Raw genomic sequence first — 12,406 nt, forward strand, 5'->3', positions numbered from 1 at the left:
GCGAGCAGCCACAGCGCGAGGACCGCTTCTGATTTCAAGATGAGGATCAAAAAGAATACCTCCTTTTGAGTCCAAAATTTTCACTGCAGCTTTTGTCTTTGTGCCAAGAACCGCATTCACGGGGGAGTTCAGAATGACTTCAAAGGCCTCATCATCTTCCTCTAATCCGTCATAGGTAATTGCTATATTCCACATCTTAGTTGACATTCCTACAAGAAGTAAACATTTTAATTACTCTTTAATTGCTATTTCAATCACCTAGGTGTCAGAGAAATATATTAATTAACATGTCTCCAGCTCCGCGGCAGTGGCCTGAGTGAGCCATTGTACGGCTCCCAACTCCCTGAAGTCCTGCTGTTCTCCCAAATCATATTAAAAGACCACATTTGTTCCCGGACAATGATGATTTCATTTAAATGCAAACACTGTAACAAAAAAAGTAAGCTGCATTTTGCAAGGGATGAACAAAAAAATGGTTAGTAGATGAGAGCCAAGATTTAATTCCACCACCCCCCCCCCAACCTGCCCCTTCTCTACTTAAGAATAAACAAGTACTGCAATCTTAAAAGCTCACCAGTTTCAAAACTCTAAAGAGGTCGGTACAGTTATAAGTGATTATTGGATGGTACTTGGTGCTATTCATGGAGCCCTTGAAAAATGATTGATTTCTCAAGACAGCTGCCTCCATCGGCCACCCAACTTCCTGGGATCTTTCTAGCCTGCAAATGCTTTTTCTGATGATGTCAGACTCAGTAGTTGGATATCCTCCTAGAGAGAGTGTATGGGCTGGGAGTTCTAGAAATAGACCAAGCCAATTTGTTTTTCTTTTCTTTCTGTCTGCCTCTGTTGATGGAGTGACAACCAAGCTTGGTTTACAGTAACTTTGTGAACTTAATACTAAACAGTTTTGATGTTTCAAACACATCCCCAGCCGTCCGGGACACATAGCAACCCAGAAACACAAACCATGAGAGCTAGAAGAAACCGCGGAGACGGGCGAATCTTGACCAGTCTCTATGATGTGGATCACAGGACAGACTCTTGAGTTTATTTAGAAGAAAAGTGGTGGCAGCAAGAAAAAACAGTACTGTTTAGTGAGGAAAAAGGCTCAAATTGAAGGGGGAAAAAGATAATAACTTGTGGTGTTAACCCTCTAGGACTAAGTTTTGAAAACTTGACTCCATCATTGACTCATGGCTATTGAAGTGCCTGTATTCCCGCGCATTTCACCTACATCTCCAGCTGCGCATTCTATTCCTCGCCTTCTGGGACTCTGAGCACTTGGCTCCTTGCAGACTGTGCCTCTCAAGTGTGCCATCTGCACCTCGGCATCCTTCTTGAAGGCATTCAATATAGATCTCCTGAGCTAATGGGAGGCTCATTACTCCCCAACCGAGTTCAGTGGAAAGATGAAACTGTTAACGTATACTACTCCTGGCTGCACTCAAAGGGAAAAAATTAAGTGTATTTGAAACAATTTTATTTTTTTAAAAACAGGCTGACAGCTAATTTGTTAGGTCTTCAATATCAGCTGAGTTCTTCAATCGGTTACTTTCACAGTCTGCAAAAATAGACGTTGAGGTCTCTAATAGAAAATGTTATATAAAGTCTCACCACATGGATGGATAAATCAGTCCATCAAAATATTTTATTTTGTATCTATGATGTACGTGCCTTCGCATTCGATGCTATGGGAAACACCAGAGATGTCATCTAAGCAAGGCTGACATAAAGGAATTTAAAACCTCTTTGGAAAGGCTCAAGTTGAAGGGGGAGAGGAAGGATTTGGAGGGAAGACCTGGGAAAACAACAAACGCAGAGGCAGGAAGATAGTGAAGAGAGACTTGCTCAGGGAACACTGAGCAGATGAGCTGCAGGAACAGAGATGTCACCAAGGTGAACAGGGGGTGATAGGGCTGCAGTGGGAGTTTTTAAAAAAATATGTTTTTATTGATTTCAGAGAGAGGAAGGGAGAGGGAGAGAGATAGAAACATCAATGAGAGAGAAACATTGATCGGCTGCTTCCTGCATGCCTCCTACTGGGGATGGAGCTGCAACCCGGGCATGTGCCCTGACCGGGAATCAAACCCTGACCTCCTGGTTCATGAGACAGAGCCTAACCATTGAGCAACACCAGCCAGGCTGCAGTGGCAGTTTCTAGTCAGACTGCAGAGAGCCCTGGACACTAACTCGGTGGCCGGATTCAGACTTTAAACCACAGGCAACAGGGAAGGCTCTTGAAAATGGATATCTTGAAAAAAAGGAACTGAAAGTCTGACGTGGGAAGATTTAGGGGCCCAGGCAGAGGGGCTAAAAGGTGGGAGACCACGTGGGCAACAACTGTAATGAAACTGGTGTGAAGAAATGAGAGGCTGGACAATGAAGAAAAAATATGAATACAAGATTTTTACTATTCAGAGAACCGTTTTGACTCTCAAAGCCCATAGAGTTAAGCATTATTCAAATAAAAATCCAATAGAAAAAAACACATTTCCAAGCCTAATGGAAGGTCCTCTTACTTTAAGAATATTTTTTATGGAGTAGAACCAGATGGTTAGAGAAAAACTATTCCCAGTTTCATTTGAGTGCTTCTGATTTGTTTGCCTGCATTTCCACTTTGTTTCTATGCCGAGCAGGTGTGCACGTAGGACTGACTTTTTTAGGTTAATGAGATTGGAAGTAAGAACTTTCTTGTTTTTGCGTTTTCCTTCCTTTCCCACTTGCAAGGTGAAAAGTATTTGTTAAATTGCGGAAATTATAAGCCATTTCAGAAGGCTTGAACTGGCCCTCTGTCCCCATGAAACAAAAGGTGTGGAAGAGGAGGGGAAGGTGTCATTTTATGCGGACGTACTCCACTTTACAGAGCAGGCCCGCTCCTGGCTAGTTTCCTGCAAAGTAGATTTCACCATCAGAAGACATTTTCTCCACGTTTTTCAGGGAATGCCACATGAGAGATCTGTTCCTTTGGAAAACATTTTGACTCTTAGGAATAATGAAGTCTCCATTAAGAATGGATTTTAGAGGAAAACCCTTTATTATGAATATGTATACTTTGACTCAAGATTAATCACAAAAGCTGGATGCAAAGGAGTCAGGATTTGTTTTTTGGTTTGGTCCAATGGCTGCAAAGGCAAGCCTACTTGAGTATAGCTCCCTAGTCTGAAATATCCCTCAGTTTCTCTCCAGCTGCCTCCCAAGAACTCTGTAACCTTATAATACCCCAGTGTCTTTGATTTTGCACTCTCAGTTTCTTCTCCAATCATGGAGACTGCTGTTTTTACAGACATGAACAGATTGCTTGGGCCAAAGGGCTGGGTGTGAGGATGGAGAGAGACATCAGACCAAAAAGAGGCAAGAATTAACAAGTGGGAGTAAATAAATATTTACAGGACCTGTGAACATGGGAAACTTTACTTTCTTTGTCTTTTAAAAAAATCTTGATTATTGAAGGTATTACATATGTCCCCCTTTTTTCTCCATTGACCCTTTCTAGGCTGCCCCCACCACCCACCTCAGGCCTTCACCACACTATTGTCTGTGTCCATGGGTTATGCTATATGCCTACAAGTTCTTTGGTTGATCTCTTCCCATCCAGCCTCCCATCCCTACCTTCCCTCTGAGAGTTGACAGACTATTCCATGCTTCTCTGTCTCTGGATCTATTTTGTTCATTAGATTCCACATATAAGTGAGATCAAATGATACTTGTCTTTCTCTGACTGGCTTATTTTGCTTATCCTTCTTTTTTTACTGCTACATAGTATTCCATGGTATAAATGTACCACAGTTTTGAAATTCTCTAAAGTAAGCCTTTAAGTTATGAAACTGTTTATGACTAGTACGTTCCTAAACAATGAACAACCAAGTACGGTTTCTTTTTAATTTATAATATATGTTTATTTATTTCTTAATCACTCTAAATAAGCTCTAAAATCATGACTATTTAGAGCCCCTAGAAACCATTAGTATCTACTCAAAACAGCACATAAACTCTTCTAGGCAAATGGGCATTTATCTTATCCTGTGGAATCTCCAAGAAGCTTTCAGAGAGTCCTCTGGTGTGATACGTTCTAGTTCCAAACAGAGCCCCTGGTGGCTGCTCAAATCTACTGTGCGCCAAAGTCACTTATAATCTCGTGACAAACTGAGCTCAAGTAATAAAGACGACATATGACAAAGAGTCTCGGCTCTCAAAAGGTGGAAAGGGTGGGACTGCCTTAACAAGAAGTACAAAAAGGGCATACTGCGAACGCATCACACCCTTTCCCCTCAGGGTTGACCAGAACACAAGAGCCAGCAGCAATCTGAAGGTAAACGTCCAATACACGATGGGAACAGCTCTTCTCACAAAGCGTGGTCAGCCCACGGGACAAACTTTCGCAAGTCAGAAACTTAGATATCACAGGAGAGAGGCCAACCCACAATATCTGGGTTGCTGCCATATAAACTTAAGGCTCATGGGTGATAGGTTCAATTTTGTCACTCCAAGATCCAGATATTGAAGTCCTAATCCCCAGTACCTCTGAGTGTGACCTGATTTGAAAATAAAAAGGTCTTATAAAAAAAGGGGAGGGGGGATTTGAGCAGAGACACACATACGAGGAGGATGCCAATATGGACATGAAGACAGATGAAACCGGGGAATGACAACGATTCTACAAACCACTAGACCATGGAAGAGAGTCACGAAGCAGGTGTTCTCTCACAGCCCTCAGAAGGAATCAACCTGCCAAAACCTTGACCTTGAACTTCTGGCCTTCAGAACGGGGAGAAAATCAATTTCCATTTTTAAGCTACCCGGTTTGTGATTCTTTGTTAGGGCAGTCCCAGCAAACGAATAGAGTGGTCAGACATCATGCTTCCTGTAATAAGCTGCAGAAAAGCATTTCTTGTCTATGTTTAACATTACAGTCATCGATTTTGGAGTGCTGATGGTATTTTTTCCAGCCATTTCATTTTGCCTTTGCCATAGACATCATATGTCAGTGGCAGACAACAGCAAGAGTTTGGACTTGCTGTGTGTTCTCTGAGCACAGAACACCTCCTCTGCAGGAGCCCACAAAGCCCTAAGTCCTGGCTGCTTCTCCAGGCCTTTGCCATTTGCCCCTGCACAGGTGATCCAGAGCAAAGGGGAGGAGACAGAACCACACAGAGCAGTGAGTGCACGCTGCCTGCCCCACCTACAGATGCCAGAGAGGGAAGGCATGGCTCCAGCTTCAGTGCTTAAGACACCCCAAAGGGTGTCTGTCTTTCAACTGAAAGTCCCCTTCTTCTTATTCCACCTGCTCAGAATTCTGGGAAATATTCCAGGATTTTCTTTAGCCAGAACAATGACTCATCCTTTGTGTCCCAATGTACTGTGGGTGAGGTGTTTTCATGTCTGTATTTCCCACATGACAGAACATCCTGGAGAGCAGGCAGCATATTTTTTGTATCCCCTTTTGCACCTAGCAAAATTTTTCACAGATTGAATGCTAAATATGTGCTATCTAATTAAATAATAATTTCCTTTGGAATGTCCTCCTATCAACCTATTCCAATAGAAATCATGTAGAAATGACCTTTAGGAATCCACGGGAATATAACATTTTGAAATTTTCCATCAAAATAAGAAGCAATTTTTTTAAAAAGGAAAAAGAAAAAGATGAGACAATTAAATTATCCCAGCTTTAAATAATTTTAAAAGTGACATCACTCTTTTTTTTTTTCTGGATATTAAGATGTTTTCTTTGATATGTTATATTCTCTATTTGTTACCATCTCATTTTAAAAAAACTTTTTAGATTTTTAGAGAGAGAGGAAGGGAGAGAGAGAACATCAATGTGAGACTACAACATAGAGCTGCCGCCTCCTACACGCCCCCTATCATGGATGGAGTCTACAACCCCAGGCATCTGCCCTGACTGGGAATTGAACGAGTGACCTTTCAGTGTATGGGATGATGCTCAACCAACTGAGCCACACTGGCCAGGGCTGTTATAATCTTATTTTAAATACATATTCACTTGTAATAAAATAAAATATGAGGGGCAAAACCTCAAGTCCAAATTGATCTCTCTTGGAGTAGGTGATATGGTTCCCTGAGGAGTATCTAGTTGGCTGAAGTTGCATAATGTTCTGTCTTCTCCCAAATCTCTAGACTTTCTTACAAAAACATGAAATAAACTGTAGACACAAAACGTACCTGGGTCAAACTGAATCAGTTTAGATTGAGTCATCGTAAAATCTTTTCCAACTGTAGCTGACACTTGGTTGACCTAAAAAGGAAAAATATGTCCTTTTTTAAAGATAAAAATAAATATTCTGTAATAGAGAAACCTCTAGTCTAGACTAAACTCACTCTTAAAATATTTTTAACATAATATGTGTGTTTTTATTATAAGAAACCATTTTTTGATCCAAGCTACATGGATCTTCCCTAAAGTTAACGTTTTTATAAACTAATATCAATGGAAGTAAAACTTTTTTTTTTTTTTGCTTCTTTAAAAATAATTCCGTTATTGGAAAAAGTACCCTGGATTTTAAACAATATTTTCCTCTTTGTTACAAGTGGGATTTTATTTCATTACTTTCCCTTTATCCCAGCCTTGCTCTAAGATAATGCCTCAGGGGGAAGGGAGAGGGAGTGAAGAGAGGAAGACATACAGATGCCCCGACACCCTGGTGCTGATGGTGCAGCCAGCTCTGAGGCCTCCTGCAAGCTCCAGGGCCCTGAAAGCCTGTAGACTGCATGCACTAAAGCAAGTCTGCTCCGTTTTCCTGTCTGAACGACACATCCCTCTTCACATGAATGAGGGCTTTGTGGGGATGAGAGACCTGGTGAGCAACCCCAGAAAGGCAATCTACACCCTGAATCGAGAGGTTCTATCAAGTAAGTGGCAAAAAAAAAAAAAAAAAAACCCGGAAAACAAAACACACACACACACACACACACACACACACAAAACACAAAAACTGCTCTAATTTAAAGAGACTGTTGATTGATCTCCTGTTCCCCCTACCTACAGCTGAAAACCAGGGTGATTTAAGGGCGCTAAAGCCATGGCCTTCACCTCCCTCAGAGGGAGCCTAAATATGTATGGTAAGAACAGAGCCGTTGGCTGAAAGAGAGGCCATCGGTGAGAACCCTGTGGAAAGCACAGGCAGCTGCTGCTTTTGCATTTTTCAGATGGTCAGGAAAGTGGGCTGATATGTCTCTTCACTTTGTTACCAAGGAATGAAAGGCATGGTTAAAAACTCAAACATTCTTATTTCTATGGCCTCCGACATCATCTCCATCTCCAATCAAAGGCCCTACCACCTGCCAATGGGTCTGCAGTGGAAACATTTTGCTCAAGAAGGGCATTACCTCCCCGAATCCCATGTGCTCTGTGCCTGCAATGCCAGGGCTCCTCCTGAAGCCTCTCACCGCGGAAAGGCAGCCCACGGTGCATCTGTCCCCACCATATGCCGGGAGTTGCATATCCCCGCATGCTTCTCGCACGTGCAATTACCTAGTATTTACCACCACTGAGCTTACAGCATCCTACGTGGGAAGAGGAATGGTCTGAGGCAAGGTGGTTGGAGAAATCAGTCCAGTGAAGGTGCATGATGTAAACCAGGGCAAACAACCAGGTCAAGCGCTTCCTCTTTTCCCTGCTCCTGGTCACGTAGCCAATAAGCTCTGGTGTGAGGCACAGGCTGTGGGCTGTGGGTAGAGTCATCCCTGAAGGACTCGGGGCTGTCTGACGGAGGCCTGCGCACTCAGCTGGCAGGCTCCCGGTGTGCATTCACTTAAGTAGACACAAGGTTCCATGTCACACCACGTATGTTCTTTCTACCTGGCAAGGGAGAGGTAGTGGGGCCCAAATCTCCAGACTCGGGCATATGGTGCTCTCTCTGGAGTACTAGAGGATGATTAGAAAACCATCCAGGCAGACTCTTCCTTTTTCCATCAACAATCTGCTGGAAAATTACAGGGCCTTCCACACTGTCTGATGTTTTACCAATAACAAAGCATCCACAGACCCGGGGCAAAGAACCGAGGCCCACTGGAACGATAAATACCGAGTCTGCAGATGGTCGAATTTAGATGCACAAGGTTCTGATTCGAATTTATGATTGTAATTGAGACCTAACTGAGATGCTGTTTTCCCCAGAAGCTAAGCCCAGTGTCCCTTTCATTAGACTGAGGAGGGCAGTGTTAAGGTGGTTGCTGTCATTAGTATGTAAAAGCTTTTCATACTTTCATTCTCTTGAAATGCTATTTCTAGGTCCACGTCAATGGAAAGAAATAGCAAGTGGACTAATTCCAAAGGGATTACTGAAAATTCCCTATATTCCAGGGCGTCTATATTGAAATATTCTCTCCTAATTTTGCAATTAAGACTTGGGGACTCTTAAGATAGGTTTGCCCCCTGATTTTTCTTCCCCACTGAGACTGGAGCAAGTGATCCTAGTGAAAGCCATTTGGGGACTGAAACTGGCTCGGGGCACCTCACAGAATGTCTTGCCTACAACATTTCTTACTAAGGCCGAGTGTGACCCAAATTCACTAGGTTGGTTATATCTCTCTGCGAAACAAACTTCAAGACTTAATAACCAGATTTAAAAACTAAAAATGGGTTGAACATAGCCTATCTAGGAGCTAATGAAGCCAGATAAAGAAAGGAGGCATGAGGAGATTCTGTACCTAAAACCAGCAGGTCATTGCTGACACTTCCACAGTTTAACATTTCCTTGGTTACTCTGATTTTTTTTTCTCCTAAGAAAACAATCAAAGGCACCACTCAGCAACCCGCGTTTTAGCTGGACAGTTTACATTTTAGAGTTGTTACCTTTACACTCACAAAGGCCGAATCCATGGAATAGCCCCTCCTGGTAATTTCCAAGGGCAACATGCCCACGTTCTCACAGACCTCATATGCAGTCTGTGACCACTCAATATGAGACCACTTCAGCTCCAGACTGCGCGAAAGAAAAAGGGGAAATCATTAGAAGTGCATACTCTTGGCTAACAGGGTCCTCTGCTGGGGAGGAGATGGAACGCTGGGTGCACATCCTGGTGATGGAAGTGGTTCATCAGCCTAAATCAATGCTAGAAATCCTTACCCTTGTCTGCTGCCCTTTAGCTCACAAAAAAGTCTATTAACATCATCTCATTTAACACTCTCTTGCCAACACTATGAGGTAGACGGAGAAATGATTGGAATTCTATTTTACAAATGCAGAAACTAAGGTTAAAAGACTGTCGGGCCCTAACCGGTTTGGCTCAGTGGATAAAGCGTCGGTTTTCAGACTGAATGGTCCCAGGTTCGATTCCGGTCAAGGGCATGTACCTTGGTTGTGGGCACATCCCCAGTAAAGGGTGTGCAGGAGGCAGCTGATCGATGTTTCTCTCTCGTCTATGTTTCTAACTCTCTATCCCTCTCCCTTCCTCTCTGTAAAAAAAATCAATAATATATTTTTTAAAAATGGCATCCCCCTGTAGTCGGGGAAGTGTCACAAAAAAAAAAAAGAAAAAAGAAAAGATAAGACTGCCAGAGTTCCCACAGTTATTAATGACAAAATAAAAGGCGGGTGGGGGGGGGAGAGGGAGGGGGGACTCAGATTTGAGTGTTCTGAAGGGAAAGGAGCCAGCAGTTGTGGAGTTCAAGGAGACACTCACTTTTGCAAAGGACACTGATATGAAACCTTTTCTCTTATCTTCGGCCTTCCTCATCGGTACGCCAAGAGCTGTTCCCGGCACAGACCTTTTCTGAACTTGGGTTAAGTTAAATAACAAGTTACCTTTGAGGATGTGCCTAAGAATCAGCATGTGCAGGTGTTTTAGAAGCAGCATCTGTTCCCACGTCTATGCATTTGAAAGGGCCGTCCCAATGTGTAGCTCAGACGCAGCTAAGCAACGGCGTAAACCTAACAGAGGGTTGGCTTTTCCCTGCAGTATCTGTAGCGAGCCCAACATTTGGTATAAACTGTCTTCTTTAATCCTCAGGTGGAGAGAACCTTTTTTTCTTTTTTGTTTCAGAAAAGAAAACTGAGCGCAAGAGATATTAAATAACTAGCTCAAAGACAAAAAGCTATGTCAAAGCTAATAGATAGCAGAGACGAAATTCCCAGCATAAATCTGAAGCCAAATGTTCTCCTCCACCTCGACCATTTTTCTCCCCAACTGAAGTTCATGACTCTTGTGTTTAAACTCACGCAGAAAAATACAATTTTATCGTTATCCTGAAATATTTGCCCATGTGAGGTTAGAAAACTTAAAAGGTTCCGCCCAAACATTTCTCTCCAAACGTGTTACTTTTCACCCCCGGTAACCTTCAGCCATCTGCAAGACACCGGCAATCTTCATCATGATCATTTAACACGCTCCCACCGCTTCTGTTTCGTTCATTTCCCTTTCATGCTACATTTACAGAACCCACAGCGGTTACCTTACTGTATTTTCAAACTTCCCATTGGATTCAGGTTCTTTCCTCTAGATCAGTGGTTCTCAACCTTCCTAATGCCGCGGCCCTTTAATACAGTTCCTCATGTTGTGGTGACCCCCAACCATAAAATTATTTTCGTTGCTTCCTCATAACTGTAATTTTGCTCCGTTAATGAATCGTAATGTAAATATCTGTGTTTTCCGATGGTCTTAGGCGACCCTGCTAGACCCTGTCATGACCCACAGGTTGAGAACCGCTGCTGTAGAGCCTGAGACCATCGGAAAACACAGATATTTACATTACGATTCATAACAGTAGCAAAATTACAGTTATAAGTAGCAACGAAAATAATTTTATGGTTGGGGGTCACCACAACATGAGGAACTATTAAAGGGTCGCGGCATTAGGAAGGTTGAGAACCACTGCTCTAGATTTAGATTTTTTTAATCTTTTTTTTTTCTTACAGAAGTAGAAATTCCGGGTGCCACCATGTGGATGGAGTGTGGAGTTCTCAAATCTTACAGGGCTTTCCTGGGACAATTCCGATGAGAGAGTAAGTTTATCCTCTGATTACCACTTTCTGTCCTTGCACCAAGCCTGTGTCACAGTCATATCCTCTATAGTAAGTTCACTCGCAAAATAAACTCACTGGCACTGTCTCCTACTTCAGTGACCGTGGGCCAGTAGGACAGATGTGGGAGCCTGGAATTATTGCAGAGGTTCGTGAATTTCTATGAGCATTGATGTTCATTTATCAAGAGAAATGTAGTGTTACTGGCATGCTGGACTTCATACAATTTTAACATAAAAATAGGATCCTTACTTTAAATAATATTGGAAACCTCATGGGTCTTTAATGCACCTGAATTCAAATCTGGCATGAAACAGATCAAGAAATAAAGAAATAAATGACGATGCATTTTAAAAAAAAAGTACAAGATAACAAGCAACAAGGACATTACAAATGCCAATAGAAATAGCATTTTATTCTTCATCTTCTAATTAATTCTGTTACTGTTCTAAATAACATGTTGCAAAGAATTCCTGAAGGAACCAGCAAAGAGGTTGGGGGAAAGGACAAAAACCTGAAACAGGAAAGACAGAAAAGCAACGGGAACGTGTGCAATAGATAAACAGGGATGCATTTCAGCTGAGACTCAGCAAGGCTCAGATGAGTGTTCCTGTCCAGGCTCCCGAGGATGTAGCCATTGCTGACGCTCACCATGACAAGCGGAAATCCATCAGTGTTGCTGTGCAGATCCAGAGGACCTCCAGGCCTAGTGCTAAATGCAGTTTGGGTGCTGGACTACATCAATAAAGGGACGACGCAGCGTGCTGCTCAGCTTCAAAGCGTAAAGGGTCTTGGCATTTATTTGGGGCGTGCCTGCATTTCCCTGATGCACCAGCGAACGCTTAGAGGTTCAGGTTGTCGTTACACCATGTTCCATTTTATCTCCTGGAAAGGAGTCGCTACAAATCATAAAGATCTATTGAAAAGCCATACAGGTTAAGCCAGGCTATCCATTTTCCAGAAAAAAATATTTAAATTGTGAAGCACTCGTATACCTATGGGGGGGGTGTGCAACACATGTTTCAAATGCTTTTTGGTTTTTGCAGTACTTTATCTGAGAAGATCTTTCTATGCTGAGACTGTGGTTGCTTAAACTCTACACGAACACCTGGAAGAAAAGTAAGAGGTGTCGTCAACCACGTGGGAATCCCCCCTGCTGGACGCCCCCCAGATGTGTGCTTGATATCGTGTAGATGACCAGATGCAGGAGCCCAGGAGAGAGACTGGGAAACCTCTGGACGTGTGGCTGTCATGGAGACCAGCGTTGTTTCACACCTGCCCCTTTAACGATCCCTCCTTCCCCTATGACCATTGAGTAAAGCTCATTCTAAGGTAAGAAATGAAATTTCTGGATACAGGTTTGCAAATCCCATGTGGAAATTGTTTCAAGGCATGTAGCAGGGGGTGAGAACTCCTTTAGCCCC

The 12,406-nt window shown here is 42.8% G+C and overlaps 1 protein-coding gene across 1 annotated transcript in view; it reads right to left on the reverse strand.

Annotated features, from left to right (window-relative positions):
• Positions 1-12,406, reverse strand: part of LOC307110928 (FRAS1-related extracellular matrix protein 1-like) — a gene marked incomplete at its 5' end in the record, with an annotated part of 46,578 nt that overhangs the window by 16,878 nt on the left and 17,294 nt on the right. The window contains 3 exons of the mRNA XM_079790490.1: positions 60-209; positions 6,184-6,256; positions 8,816-8,945. Of these exons, the coding sequence (XP_079646616.1) occupies positions 60-209; positions 6,184-6,256; positions 8,816-8,945 (353 nt within the window). The remainder of the gene's footprint in view (positions 1-59; positions 210-6,183; positions 6,257-8,815; positions 8,946-12,406) is intronic.

This window comes from Cnephaeus nilssonii (genome assembly GCF_951640355.1).
Source record: "Cnephaeus nilssonii genome assembly, chromosome: 14".
Classification (NCBI taxonomy): domain Eukaryota; kingdom Metazoa; phylum Chordata; class Mammalia; order Chiroptera; family Vespertilionidae; genus Cnephaeus; species Cnephaeus nilssonii.